Raw genomic sequence first — 15,563 nt, 5'->3', positions numbered from 1 at the left:
TTGAATTTTAGTAGTTACACTAACTAGTAAGAATGTTCACTTTTGTTAGTTTTGTGTCTAATCTACCACCTTAGTAGTGCCATAACTGTGGCACTACTATGTTTGGAGAAACGTAGACCTATGTCATAGTTGTCCCAAGGGACTGAGTAGAAGAGCTTCGTTGCCAGGGTGACTGGTATGAGTGAAAGTGAATGCCAGCTCTCCCCAGCAGTGGTAAAGCAGTGAGAAACTGAGATCAAAACAGCAGAAGAATGTGCTAGCTACAGACTGAATAGTGTTAAACTAACGGGCATACTTCTTTTTAGATGGAATCTGCCTGCGTTTCCATTCATGAAGCTCTCAAGTCCGTCATTGACTATCAGACACATTTCCGGCTACGGGAAGCTCAAGGCCGGAGCCGAGCAGAGGATCTGAATACAAGAGTGGCCTATTGGTCGGTGGGAGAAGCCCTCATCCTTCTGGTGGTTAGCATAGGGCAGGTGTTTCTTCTGAAGAGTTTCTTCTCAGATAAGAGAACCACCACAACTCGTGTTGGATCGTAACTACACTTTGAGATGCACCATTGCCACCATAATATTACTATCCTCAGTTTTAGGTACTGAAGAACTTAACATTGGCAACATTCTCAGACCCTACTCATAATTGTTGGGAAAGAAGTACAGTGCATATCCCCATGGGGAGAGGACACCTTTTTTATTTGTAAAGGTGGAAAATTTTGGACTTTAATGCAGCTGTTCATATGAAATATATAACACCAATGATCTACTTTTTCTTTGTTTATATCTACTCTTCATACACTAAACTTTGGTATTCTGATTCCTTTTAACCATTTAAAAGTACTCTTCATAATAGGTAGTTGATACTTTAAAAAAAAATCTTAGGTTTATTGTCTGTGTGTATTACAGAGGAAGAAAACTGCCTTTTAATTGTTTATAGTGAATAAAGTTGTGTTTTTAAGAAAACCAAATGTGATTAACTGTAGCCAAGCCCTATTCTGCACTGCTTAATTTTACGGGGGAAACTAATCTACCATAGAACTTTTAGTTAATAGTGATACAATTTTCATTGCTATATCATGATATAATTTATTTCTTGCTAGTTTGAAAAATGTACAGGTTTTTTTTTTCCCATTCTATGATTTATAACTAGCTATGTTATCTGTTTAGAAATGTTACCACCACATAGACAATAGTATAATAGACTTAAAAACCAGACTGTTGTAACTGTTAGGAACAAGAATAATATGAGACGCTACGGTATGGTAAGTGAAATAGAAACATTTTTAGTGGTTGTCTGTCATTGCATTCCCAGGGCTTTTATAAAGAAGAGAGGACCTGAGTTGTGTGAGCATTCTGGTGAACTAGTTCTTGGTCAAGTCTTTGCCAGTATAGGTCAGCAGTTGTGAGCTCATGTCACATAAGTGCCATATGTCTTATCCTCACGGTGTGACGCACTGAGAAGTTAATTTTTATCTCTCTTCATTTTGTCTTGTTTCTGGAGTCTCTAATTAGCAGCTCTACAATTAAACATTTAGAATGCTGTGAGTGTTTGCTATTTAAAGATGTTTAGGATTGGTTTGTACTGTTTATGTCTGTACCTTGTGTGGATTAAGCTGATTGAAATGAGATTTTGATCCAAGTATTCAGAATACATAATGATGGGAAATTGTATAGGTAAGAAGGCTTTTTTGCTTTTTTAAAAATTAAAAAACCTAGCAGTTACTTTTCAGCCATGCTTTTCTTCCACAGGTAACGGGAGCTAAATGAGTCTGCTGTTGTAGAGACTTTAACATACGACACCACAGGATAATGACTGACTAGCAGTTCTAGTCACTTAACCATTACTGACTAGACGTTAACTAAGCCATCTTAAAATGTGCCCAAGTGCAGGCACGCACACATTCTGCATGAAAGAGCAAAATGAATTCAAGTTGTCTTGCTCACTAATTTCAGATGTCTCAGTGTAGGAATAAACATGTTTTCAACCTTTTAGGATTCATGAAGACCAGATCATGGCTCCTTAGACATTTACAGAGTAAGAAGAGAGAAGTTTAAGATTTTGCAAACTTACGCGTTTGAGTTCTTGTATTGAAGTCCTATGGCTTTTGTAAATGTTCCATCTACTTAGTCGTGAATGTTTTAAGCACCAATGTTAATGTGATTGCTAAGCACAGGCGCATGTAAAATTCCATGTCTGCTTGCCAGTGGACTCTGGACACTTACACTGTAATTAAATGGAGTCAGGTATAGATTTTGCTAGGTTTGGCATACATGATGCCCGCATTTAATCTGTGCCTCTCAAAACGTCCTGATAGTAAACTATTAATATAAATCATTTTTAATGAGATTATTGAGTCAGACTTGAAATCACCAGTTACCCAGTGTCAGAAATAGTATGAATTTAGTTTCATCTCTCGGTAGCTGGCTAAATTTTGACAGCTGTCTGTTCAACTGGTATGATTATATAAGAAAATAGATACCCACACATAAATGCTATATGATGTTTTTCTTCCTCCTATGACATAACTCATAGCTTGTCTTTTTTTCTGTAATTCTTCCATAAGTTGTTTCAGGAGTTTGAATTTCCCAAATATTTTTGTTTGGTCATGACTCAGTACATATTTGAATATCATAATTGTATATATTTTTAAAGTAGAATAAATAATGGAAAGCAACTTAATACATGAGTTTATACTGAAGTTTCAACTGAGTAAAGATATGTTTTACAATATTGCTTTGCTAATAATCTAAACAGTCTTTTAAAAAACAGTTTGTGGCATACAACTTTTCCTCTGAGCATAATAATCACCTTTGAAAATACAGTGGACTGAAAAGCAATTTCTTGAAAGGTTTCATTTATATCTCTGAACTATTCATTTTTTTGTTTCAATTTCTAAATGTAAGATTTATGTTTAAATAGGATAAAGCTGACTGTTCACTTTTGTTTTCAAAAATTAGACAAATTAATATATAAATTCAAAGGTTTTTTGTTTACTTTGAAAAAGAATTTTCTCTGAATTAAAGATGGTTCCACAGGATTACACCAATCAGTTCCATGTAAAATAAAAAGGAAAAAAAAAATTCAGCAAACTGACTTTACTTGTTTCTTTCAGGATTTAATTCTTTCTTAAACTCCTTAACCACAGCTCATCCTACTGTTTTAGGGTGGTCAGTGTTAATAATGGGTTAAATAGTTTCAGGATGCTGGGTGGTGGCACACGCCTTTGATCCCAGCACTTGGGAGGCAGAGGCAGGCGGATTTCTGAGTCTGAGGCCAGCCTGGTCTACAGAGTGAGTTCCAGGCCTATTCAGAGAAACCCTGTCTTAAAACACAACAAAACAAAACAAACAAATAAAAACCTTAGTGGTAATGACTCAACTCCAACCCTTCATAGAGTAGTGAGAAGAGACAGTCTGATTCCTGAGCAGAACTCTGCAGAGGGGAAATAACAGTATGTGCAGCCTGGCATTGTTGACTACTTAACCTGGGCTGGACTGAACTGAAAGCATTATGTGTTGATGATAAGTGTCCTCTACAATTGCCCTGTGAACTAGACGTTTCATTTTTATGTTTAGAGGAGGTATAGTGTAATTTGAATAAAAATGACCCCCTTAAGGAATGGTGCCATTAGGAGGTGTGCTCTTGTTGGAGTGGGCATGGCCTTGGAAGAAACGTGTCATTTTTAGGTCGTCCCGATGTTCAAGCTACGCCCAGTGTTGCGCTCTCTTTCCTCTGTGTGCTGATTTGGATGTAGAACTCTCAACTCCTTCAACACCATTTCTACCTGTGTGCTGCCATGCTCCCCACCGTGATAGTAAACTAAATCCTGAAACTAAGCCAGCCCAAATTAAATGTTTTCCTTTATAAGAATTGCCTTGACCATATAGTCTTTTCATAGCAATAGAAACCCTAAGACACAGAGGCTAGGAAATAAGCTCGTTTCTCACAGTAATTAGACTTTGAATGTGACCCTTGAAGAGCAGACTCCAAAATTTTGATATAAGTATAGGATCAGTGGTTTGCTTGGAATACTTGCGTTAAATCAAGATTATGTGCCCTTACATAAGTGATTTCATTAAGTACTGACTGTATCAGTATTTTTCTTTATCCCCTACTACAACAATAAAATTTAATGCTGCAGTTTATAGCAGGTGTGATGCCACAAATCTTTAAGGCCAAGGCAGGCAGATCTTTAAGTTTAAGGCCAGCCTGGTCTTTGTTGTGAGTTTTAGGATAGCCAGGGCTACCTTAGAAAGACTGTCTCAACACATATTATTTAAAGTGCCTCGTATATAATTACTGTATATCTTTTTACCCACTCCAGTTCTGATCTCTTGGTTTTCTGTTTCTAAAGTTTTTATTGTGGCATCAATAGACTCTGACTCTCATATAGTATGAGACAGAAATGAAAACACGTGAATATCTGTCATCAACATAATAACCTGCTAAAAGTTTAAAAAATTAAGGTGATCTGACCTCAAAGAACGAACTATTTTTTTTAAAGATTTATTTATTATTATAAACGAGTACACTGTAACTGTCTTCAGACGCACCAGGAGAGGGCACCAGATTTCTTTATGGGTAGTTGTGAGCCACCATGTGGTTGCTGGGATTTGAACTCATGACCTTTGGAAGAGCAAAGGGTGCTCTTACCTGCTGAGCCATCTCATCAGCACCCCTTTTTGTTGTTGTTTTTGTTTTCATTTTTGTTTTTGTTTGTTTTGTTTTTTTGAGACAGAGTTTCTCTGTGTAGCCTTGGCTGTCCTGGAACTTACTCTGTAGACCAGGCTGGCCCCAAACTCAGAAATCCGCCTGCCTCTGCCTCTGCCTCCCAAGTGCTGGGATTAAAGGTGAGAGCCACCACTGCTGGGCTAGAACAGAACTATTGAAGCAGTTGAACTCAGGTGCTAACAGAGCAAAGTGTGCACAGGGCAAAGGTTCACTCCTTAAGGAGCTGGACTTTGTTTGCCCCACAGTGGACACCCACCGTCTACCACTGCCAATAACTGAGTGGTTTCATTTCTTGTTCAGGGATCTATGAGGTATACCCCTGCCCTTGTTACTACAAAACTTAAACCTATTTTTCACTGAAAATGTAAGTAATATTTGATCTCCCAGGTGACTTCATTTTCAAGTTTGGAAAGAAAAGAATTTGGGAAGAAAATACAGATACGTATTTCCCCTGAGTAAGTGTGCAAGCAAGATCTCATGGCTTAATTTGCATTTTTCTGATGAGTAATGATATCAAGATCCTCTTTTGCTTTTAGCCCTTTTTTGGGGGTGAGAGGGGAGTGGTTTGGAGGGAAGGGAAGAAGATTGCCCATTTTTAGTTGAATTCTTAGGGGGTGCCATTTTCAGGTGAATGCTTTACAGATGCTGTCTGCCTGATCACAGGCTGACTTCCTTCTCTTGAGTGCGTCCTTTGCCGTGAAGAGGCGGTTCAGTCTGATTTCCTTGTTCTAATTTTGACTGCCTGTGCTGTGTACACTCAGTGCCTGTTAGGGAGAAAGAAGAGCTTCAGCCTTAGTCTCCTACTAAATAAACCGAGGGAGGGCAAGTTAAATAGAAAGCAGAAATGAATTAATAAGAAAACAAAAACCTGTAAAATCCACCAATAAAATTAAAAGGTGGTTTTTGTAAGAAAAAATTAAAGTTGACAAGTTTTCAGGAAGGTAAGTCAGGAAGAAACATAAAGTAGATATAAGCCGGGAGGTGGTGGTGCAGGCCTTTAATCCCAGCACTTCGGAGGCAGAGGCAGGTGGATTTCTGAGTTCGAGGCCAGTCTGGTCTACAGAGTGAATTCCAGGACAGCCAGGGCTACACAGAGAAACCCTGTCTCGAAAAACCACAAAAAAAAAAAAAAAAAAAAAAAAAAAAAAAAAAAAAAAAGATTTCAGTATTGATTCCTTTGAAAAGGTCTAGGCTGCCGCCCGCTGTCGTTCTCTTTCTCTGTCTGAATCACTTCCTTAAATACAATACTAGGCCCCTCATATACAGCATGTCTGTCTCCTGTACCCTCCTGGGTTTATTCTTTTGAGTTTGATCCTGGATTTGGAATGTTCATGTTTACACTTTTTATTTGATTCATCAAATATATGTGTGTGTATGTTATAAAAATGTTCCTGGTGGGTTGGAGAGATGGCTCAGCGGTTAAGAGCACTGACTGCTCTTCCAGAGGTCCTGAGTTCAATTCCCAGCAACTACATGGTAGCTAACAACCATCAGTGATAAGATCTGATGCCCTCTTCTGGTGTGTCTGAATACAGCTACAGTGGCTACAGTGTGTGTGTGTGTGTGTGTGTGTGTGTGTGTGTGTACATATATACATAATATATGCATATTAAATAAATAAGTAAATAAATGTATGTATGTTCCTGGCTTCCCAGGGCTCACTATTCTGCCAGCATAGCTTAGTGGTCAACCAGCAATACGTCAGAGGCTGTTCTTCAACACTTTAGACTTGTAAAAACTACTCTGGTGGATATGTGTATGGGCTAAGAAACTCATGCAGACCTCAGGCTGTTTAAACCCTCTCTTGGCTCTCTGTTAGTCCAGATTGCATCTTTCCATATGCAAAGGCCTTCCATTCAACTGGTGATGGATGGAGGAGTTGAACACTCAATTCTCCTCTACATAAACTTACATCTAGCCAGGAGTGTAGTGAGACCTTGAGTTCTCCAGTGTCCTGTGTGTGCAGGCTTCCTTCCCGTCATGTAGAAATTTGGGAGTTTACTGAGATCTGTGGCTCTCATTTCCGAAATCTCCCTGTTAAGTCTTTGGCCAATTCGAACATTGATCTGATGCTCACCTTGTGATAAAAGAGTCTAGATTGACATAGCCTTGGGTTGTCCTCATTTCTTCTTCTTAAGTTTATAACCTTTTAACGGACAGTTACCACTATGTAATCCATGTCAGCTCAGCTTGGCTTCCAACAGAATACTTCCTGATTTTGTTGGCAGCCCACACTAGTGATGCTAGAGTGTTGGACAGTTGTGATCAGTTTTCTGTGTGATGGTATTGTTGACTGCGCCATCACTAAAAGTCAAATTTACTTGTGGCATTTGTTTTTAATCTTACACTAATAAATTAGTCTATTTCACAGATGCTGGCAAAAGATACAGAAGTCTTGGATCTGAACAAGCAGTGTCACTCAACCCCTGAGTTCTCACTGGTTCTCTTGCCCACAAAGTCTTTATAAGTGACTTAATTTATACCTGCAGTGAGCCAGAGGAACCTGACACCCTTTTTTTGTTTGTTTGTTTGTTTGTGGTCTTTTTTTAGTTTTGTTTTTTTGGGGGGGGGTGTTTTTGTTTGTTTGTTTTTTGTTTGTTTGTTTGGTTGGTTGGTTTTTCGAGACAGGGTTTCTCTGTATAGCCCTGGTTGTCCTGGAACTCACCCTGTAGACCAGGCTGGCCTCAAACTTAGAGATCCACTCTGCCTCCCAGAGTGCTGGGATTAAAGGCGTGTACCACCACCGCCCGGCTAGTTTTGGTTTTGGTTTTGGTTTTTCGAGACAGGGTTTCTCTGTAGCCTTGGAGGTCCTGGAACTCACTCTGTAGACCAGAGTGAGTTGCCTCGAACTCTGCCTGTCTCTGCCTCCCAAGTGCTGGGATTAAAGGCATGCACCACCACTACCCGGTGATATCTTCTTATATCCAATATTGTTTGTGTCTTCTCATCTCTCTTAAACATGTCCCCTGGTACTTTATTAATTTTATTAATCTTTTTCAGGTAACTGGATTTTGCTCTTACTGAGCCTATTTGGTTTTTATCTCCTTTAAGTTCTGGCTTTATGGGCTGGAGAGATGGCTCAGTGGTTAAGAGCACTGACTGCTCTTCCAGAGGGATCTTGAGTTCAATTCCCAGAAACCACATGGTGGCTCACAGCCATCTGCAATGGGGTCTGATGCCCTCTTCTGGTGTATCTGAAGAGAGCAACGGTGAATACATACAATAAATAAATAAATCTTTTTAAAAAAAAGTTCTGGGTTTATTTACATTTTTGTTCCATATTTGAATCCATGCCCCAATTATTTTCATGTTGAGTGTGAGGGTTTAGGGAGTTTGTTCTCAGACTTTGTTTCCTTTTTTCCTCCTCCTTAAAAGGATGTGTGTATGACCAACTTATCATTTCTTCAAGCAACACACTCATGTGTTATAAAGACCAATCCAAGCAACATTTGAAGCAATATAAAAGAGTGAGAAAGAGTCAGTTTACCCTGGACATCAGTGACTTCCAACTTATCAGGACACTTGATGTGTCAAATGGGGAAGTAGATGTTTGTTAAAAATGTCATTACTAGTCTTCACTGATTTGAATATTTTGGAGAAGTGGTAAATGAATCCAGATTTGTCGATACAGAGGGAAATTTTATGATTGATAGAGTGGTAAACCTTGCAACTGCCTGCATTCGGCACCTTCCTCTCCTGGCAGGAACACATGGAAGTCGGTGCAGTTACTGACAAAAGATGGCGTTACCTTTCCCTAATGATCTATCCTTTTCTACTTGATGGCCTAGCCCAATAAATGGTCAGCCCCACAAATACAGATTGGCTGTTACTCTAAATAATCAAATGACAACAAAGATTGATAAAAACCCAGCGATGCTTGTTCCTGTATTAGGAGGAAGCTGGGGGCATGCGGCTATAATAAGGCTGGCTAACTTTCCATTGGGAACAAAAGCAAAGGTTTGCAACACCTTTGTGCAAGTCACAATACAGTTTCAGGTCACACCTCTGGGCTTTAGAGATGAGGTTCTTCCTGGTACTTCATCACAAACAAGAAGTTTCTTTGAATTTCCAAAATGGCCAGGAGAACCAAAATACTGACCCAAACTAATCTCAGTTCATACAGTTAGATTGATGTGATAATCATTGTAGTTTATATTTTCCTATGGCAGAAGTGGAGGAAGGGAGGCAGTCGTGCACGGACACACATGCACTGATTTGCAGAACTGACGAAGGAGGCAAGAAGAGCCCCCGAGGCACTCAGGGGGGCTCAGGATGAGATTAGCCACTCCACCGCAACAGTCTGCCTAGTGGCTACCTACAAGCTCCCACTGTCAGTGGTTCATTCGGTTGGCTGCATGCAGAAGAGAGGTACCTCCGAGCACTGCAGAGGGCCTCTGAGACCAGGCAGAGACTTCCAAGCCCAATGTGGTATCTGTAGTTCCCTGGATTTGGTCAAGTTCCTTTCCTTGACAGCAAGTGTAAATTGTCAGAATTATCTGGGTATGGTGGTGCACACCTAGAGCCAAGGAGGTCTCTGTAAATTGGAGGTCTAAGTCCCAAACCCTGGAACACTTGGCCCGAGGAACCTATTTAACATACCAAAGCGAACGTGGCTGGCTAGGTTCTCCCAGCATTCCTCAGTACCTACCTGTAAACTGCCCTTCCTTATTGGCTTCTCCCTTATATAAGCCACCCATTTTGGTGGATTACCCGCCTTTTCTTTTACCAGTTGCCCTCTTGGCTGCTACACCTGGTTCTCCTCCCCGCCACCCCCGCGCACGAACAGTCACGTCCTTTCCTATTTATTTGATTACTTATTTTTATTCACCCTACAACGTGAGTTCCATTACGAACGGTGTAGTGAGATCCTGTCTCAAAATCACCAAAATTTCAGAATTAAAAGGGAGAGGAGAGAAGAAGCAAACTATGCTTTCGAGGTTTGACTTGCATTGGAGTCTGAGATAAAAATCAAGTTTGAGGGCTCTGGAAAGTTTGTACTTTTTGATTTTTGTTGTTGGTTAGTTTAGTTGGTTTTTGTTGTTCTTTGGACTGTAAGGAACAGACAGAAGCAGAATTCCTTTCCCAGTTTCTCCTAGTCTGGAATTCGAGACTTATTTAAAAGGGAAAAAAGCAGAAATGTCAAAGGAAGAAAACGAAAACCAGGGAGGCCAGCTAATATTTGCCTGGGTGGCAGTTCCCCACGGCGTTTCCCCTCCTCCGCCCTTGGCCATCTGCTTCCTCCTGGGGACAGTGCACCCCCAACCCTGTAGTTGGAGGCCCAGTCTACCAAGACCCGGGGCTCCGCAGAGCACGCCGAGCACGACTTCCAAAGGCAAAGTTCCCCGCCCAGAGGGCTCCATAGCCAGCCCTGGACTTCAACTCCGCAGGCTCAGTAGGCGTGGCGTGCAGAGCCTCACTGACTTTGGCACAAGGTCTACGACTGTCGCATCCTAACTTTCAGACTTATGTGGCAAGCACACGTGCCAACAAGGGCTTGCTCGGTGAGAGAGAAGACCGAAGAGCCTCGTGGCGGCACAGCACTGCTTCCCAGGCAAGTTGCAGGCGGGCTGGGGAGTAGCGTGCAGCTCGGGTCTGTCTGCGATGTCTGCGGGGCACGCCCGGTGCCTCTCCATCCCAGCAGCGCCACGTTCTGAAGGGAAAAACCCGCGCGCTGGTTTGCCAGCCGTGTGTTTCATTTTGACTAGCAAACTTGATAATATATAGAGTTGGGGGGGGGGGAGAAAGACAGAGAGGGAGATAGAGGGAGAGAGGGATGGAGGGAGAGAGGGAGAGAGGGAGGGAGGAAGGGAGGGAGGAAGGGAGAGGGAGAGGTTGGGGTGGGAGGGGTCGCTTCCATCTCTGGATAGCTCAGTCTGGCCTCAAACTCCAATCCTCCTCCCTTATCTTCCAGAGTGCTGGGAACATAATTTTTGAAAGACACCCAGAACCGTGAGCAGATAACCAGGGTCTTTTAAGTGCTCTCTACCACTTTAAGCCAGTCTCACAGAGCTATTACAGGAAGTTTTGTGGATTTTATCTGTTCTTTCTGCTTTTCCCGGGCTAATTTGAATGAAAGTCATTTGGGTTGGCAGCTGTGAGCTGGTTTCAGCATTGCATGACTTAGGACCACTCAAATTTTCTAGAGCAGTAAACTTTTAAGGAGTATTTAAAAAATATTCCAACTCACTTAAAATTTTTGTCGGGTGATAGTAGTGCACGCCTTTAATCCCAGCACTCTGGAGGTCGAGGCAGGTGGATCTTTGAGTTTGAGCCTGGTCTACAGAGTGAGTTCCAGGACAGCCTGGGCTACACAGAGAAACCCCATCTTGAAAGAAAACAAACAACAACAACGAAAACCCCTCATCTAACACGTTGTAATGTGACAGACATAACTAAAGTTAACTCCATTTTATGCCATTTATATATCATGTACTTTTCATATAATTTATATACTTATAAATTAGAATATGTAATATATAATATATAAATAGCAAATAGAATAATGAGTTCTAGTTCAGGCAAAGTCAGTGTTACTGCATGAGGATTTAATATACGAAGACTTGATGTACAAACCACGTTTATACTGTTCAGTCACATCTTATTTGCTCCTCATTTGGTGGATTCTTTTAATCATTAATTTAACAGCTTCATAATTTTTTTGTTTTGTTTTGTGTTTTTGGTTTGTGTGGGTTTTTTTTGTTTTGTTTTGTTTTTTGAGACAGGGTTTCTCTGTATAGCCCTGGCTGTCCTGGAACTCACTCTGTAGACCAGGCTGACCTCGAACTCAGAAATCCACCTGCTTCTGCCTCCCAAGTGCTGGGATTAAAGGTGCGCACCACCACTGCCAGGCAACAGCTTCATAATGTTAAATGCCACCTTTAAGGGATGCCTGCAGGATAAACGTCTCCGTTTCTTGGCTCCTTTGTATTAAATAACTTCTTTGGAAGACTTGCCTCTGGGCCTCCGTCCCTACTTCTCCTATTTCTTTCTCCCCCTCCCTTTCCCTTGCTCTGGGGTGTCATCAGGGGCAGACTTATGAAATCTGGTGTCTGTCCACAGTTCTCAGTTCTCATCTTTCCTGACCAGTCAGTAGCTCTTGACTTAGATGTGTTCCTGCTTAGTGATCATTCTTCTTCATTTGACTTGCAGCTGACTGGATTCTCCTGTGCTCCCACCCACTGATGACTTAGGCTTCTCAATCACTGAATGGTAAGGTGCCACAAAGCCCAGTGTAAAGTGACTTTTTTGGTTTGGTTTGGTTTGGGTTTTTTTTTTTTTTTTTTTTTTTTTTGGCTTTTCAAGACAGTGTTTCTCTGTGTAGCCCTGACTGTCCTGGAACTCACTCTGTAGACCATGCTGGTCTCAAACTCAGAAATCCACCTGCTTCTGCCTCCCAAGTGCTGGGATTAAAGGCGTGTGCCACCACTGCCCGGCTAAAATGAGTTATTTTTAATGTAAGTATTATCAGTGAGTTAACCCGGTGGCTGTATTACTTTACTTTGCTAGTCCCAATAACCATACAAAGAAACCAGGATTTATTTCAAGCAGCACTTCATTATCTGGGCAGTATTGATTTATATTAACTACCTAAGCTAGTCTGGCTACCTCTCAGCCATGATACTTGGATATTATTATTGATCTTTGAGCTTCAGATTTTTTTCCCCATGGTGATTTCTCAGACCCTCTCCTCAAGTGGCCCATCTGAATCTCTCTGTCTCTCTCTCCTCTCTCTTCTTCCTTTGGCTGGTGGAAATTTCTACCCTATTCTCTTATCTGCCTCATCACTGGGTGAGCATCATTTATTGACACAGCAGAAAATTAATAGTAAGAACTGTTTATACAAACTTGAGACAGGAGATTCTAGACATAAACTTTACAATGCCATATCCAGATTGAAACAAGATGGGAGGGCAGAGAAATTAGCATTTGAATAACCCAAGGATGATCTTTACACAGTGCACAAAAACATTAAGGCCACAGCCCAGGTCTCGATCATCTTCATTTTCTAGAGATACATTCTCCCAATGTATCTCTAGACGACTAGAAGAGGACTTCTACCTGGAGCCTTTAGTCCCAGAGATGAACTGTTAGCTCTAGCTTTGCTTCTTTTCAGATTTGCAAGCATGCATCCAGGTCTTTTGACGTGTCCAACCAGCAAACAGAACTATTAACTTTACAGATAGCACAGTCCGTCCTCTCTCTTCTGCCTTCTTCTAATAACTGTCCATGTCTCGGTAAACGCTGCTGCCGTTCATGTAAAGTCACAATCCAGGAACTGTTACTTTCTGCTAGCACTGGGGATGGAGCCTTGTGTATGTGACCCACCTCTGAGCCACGTTCCCAACCCTAGGAATCACTCTTGCCTTTATTCTTTCGGTTGGGTTGTTGTTGCTGCTGCTGCTGTTGCTGCTGCATGAGACTGGGACTGTCCTGGAATTCACTGGATAGACCAGGCTGGCCTCAAACTCACAGAGATTCATCTTTCTCCTGAGTGTTAGGGTTAAGCATATGCACCACCATGCCAGGCTTAATTTCTTTTGAGCTGAGTCCCCACACTTAAGCCTTAAACAAAACCCAAGGGCTGTCTCTGATTGCCTTCTTCCTCTCAAGCTAAACCATAGGAGATTATAGTCTCTGTCTCCACCCTGGCTTCTCCACAGTCCTCTTCCAGAGAGCAGTGATTTTTTTTTTTTTTTTTTTTTTTTTTTTTTTTGTAATTTACTTATTTTATGTATGTGAGTACACTGTCAACTCTCTTCAGACCCACCAGAAGAGGGCGTCAGATCCCATTACAGATGGAAGATGCTTTATTTTTCAAAATAGACTTTTAAGGAAAGGTAAAGAGAGCTATCCAATTTTAACATTAGCAGCACCTACAGATGTTTTAAAGGTATTAGAGTTTTAGCCAGGCGATGGTGGTACCCCGGGACTTGGGAGGCAGAGGCAGGTCGATCTATGAGTTGAAGGCCAAGCTGAGTCTACAAACAGTCCAGGCTACACAGAGAGACAACCTCCCCCCCCCAGCCCCACCGCCACCCCAGAACACATACACAAAGATATCACCGCTTCCCAGAACACAGCAGTCCGTGCTTGTTCTCGGGTCATCGCTGAGCCCCACTATGGCCCATCGGTAGCACTGCAGTTGTTTGCTCCTGTATTAGTTACTTTACCAAATACCCGACAAGAAGCAACTGAAGGGAAGTGAGTTTGTTTTGCTTCACAGTTTGGAGGACTTCAGTCCACCATGGCTGGGAAGTCATAGTGTCAAGATCCTAAGGTAGTCGGTCACATCTCACCTACAGTCGGGCAGCCATGAGAGACGAAGGCTGTGCTCGGCTTACTTTCTTCATTTTCTTTTTTCTTCTTTTGTTCAGAGTCCCAGGTGTGTGGACTGCTGACCCATTGAGGATTGGTTCTTCCCTCCTCGGTTACACCTCTCTTGAAACACCCTAGACACACCCAGAGGTGTGTTTCCTAAGTGAATTCAAACCCTGGTGCAAGATTAATCATCATAACCTCTAAGAGAATAGGAATGGCCAATGTTCAAGATCTCTTATAATAAGGAAATGTACTCACTTTACTCATACTACAAACATCCAATAAAAATGTCTTCATAGGTCCTGAAACTAAGAAAGAAACTAAGTCAGTCATATGAGTGAAAGGGGCCCATGAAGACCCACAGGCTGAAGTACTGAAGGAATAAAGGAAAGAGCTGTGAGATGGTGGTGGAGCAGAAGGAGCCACATAGGACATTAGTTGTCATATTAATACATTTGGATTCTAAGTACAATGGGCCAATGCAGGGTTGCAGATTGGATTAACCTGATCAGGTGTATGTGTTTAGTTCAATCTGGCTGCTGGCTGGAGACCGGGCTAGATATTAGGACAGAGTGAAACACACATACTAAGGGAGAGATGCTGATCCAAAATGAAAATAAGGTAGAGAAAATGTAATGATTTGGGAGATATTGTGGAGGTTGAAGAGTCAGCATTTGGTGGTAGAAAGGCAAGGTGGAATAGCTTACGAGGAATCTGGAGGTTGAATTGACAGGACTCAATGATGACTTAGAAGTGACATGTAGGAAAAGAAGAGGGGGTGTCAAGGATACCTCAAGTCTAAATGGTGCTATTGTTTATAGTGATGGAGAAGTCTGGGAAAATGAGGTAGGAGCTACCTAACCAAGTCAGCAAGGATGACAAGAGTGCTGAGATGTGAGCAGGAACACAGGGGAGTGTTACTCAACTCAACCCAGAAGTGGTATACTTTATGACAACATAATCCCTAAACAGTATCTTGAAATATAATTTATGACTATCTATGCAGAGAGTGGGACTATATATCCTAAAAGGCAAAACACAGCGGTAAGACACATCATGGTATGCTGGTTATATTCAACTGTTACCTTAAGAAATTGTGTAAATTGGGTTGACCCATTAGCATGTCAGCATGTCTACAGGGGATAGTCTTGATCTAGGGAGACCCAGCCATTTTGAGTGGCACCATTTCTAGGCTTTTGGCCCTGGGTTCTATAAAGATAGAGTGTTAGCTGAGAACTAAGCAAGCAAGGAAGCATATGTTAATATCTCTTTGCTCTTGACTGTGGATCTGATAAGACTCCCTGCTTGACTTCCGGCCTTGATTGCCTTGAATGATGGTGTCTTAAGTACTGTCCCATTCCTGTGAAGAGACACCATGACCAAGGCAATTTATAAAAGAAAATATTTACTCATGGGCTTACTTACAGTCCATTAGGTTAGTCCACAACCATCATAGCAGGCAGGCAGGCAGGCAGGCAGGCAGGCAGGGAAGCAGGCAGGCAGGCAGGGAAGCA

At 41.7% G+C, this 15,563-nt stretch overlaps 2 protein-coding genes across 2 annotated transcripts in view; both read left to right on the top strand.

Annotated features, from left to right (window-relative positions):
* Tmed7 (transmembrane p24 trafficking protein 7) overlaps positions 1–3,089 on the top strand; it is a 15,803-nt gene extending 12,714 nt beyond the window's left edge. Inside the window, exon 3 of the mRNA XM_031365633.1 lies at positions 306–3,089. Within this exon, the coding sequence (XP_031221493.1) occupies positions 306–542 (237 nt within the window). The 3' untranslated portion in view covers positions 543–3,089. The remainder of the gene's footprint in view (positions 1–305) is intronic.
* An 8,788-nt stretch (positions 3,090–11,877) lies between these two features.
* Positions 11,878–15,563, top strand: part of Ticam2 (toll like receptor adaptor molecule 2) — a 14,053-nt gene continuing 10,367 nt past the window's right edge. Inside the window, exon 1 of the mRNA XM_031365632.1 lies at positions 11,878–11,940. The gene's annotated coding sequence lies outside the window, so the exon portion shown is untranslated. The remainder of the gene's footprint in view (positions 11,941–15,563) is intronic.

This window comes from Mastomys coucha, unplaced genomic scaffold (genome assembly GCF_008632895.1).
Source record: "Mastomys coucha isolate ucsf_1 unplaced genomic scaffold, UCSF_Mcou_1 pScaffold13, whole genome shotgun sequence".
Taxonomy (NCBI): Eukaryota; Metazoa; Chordata; class Mammalia; order Rodentia; family Muridae; genus Mastomys; species Mastomys coucha.
This window is presented reverse-complemented; position numbering and strand designations above follow the sequence as displayed.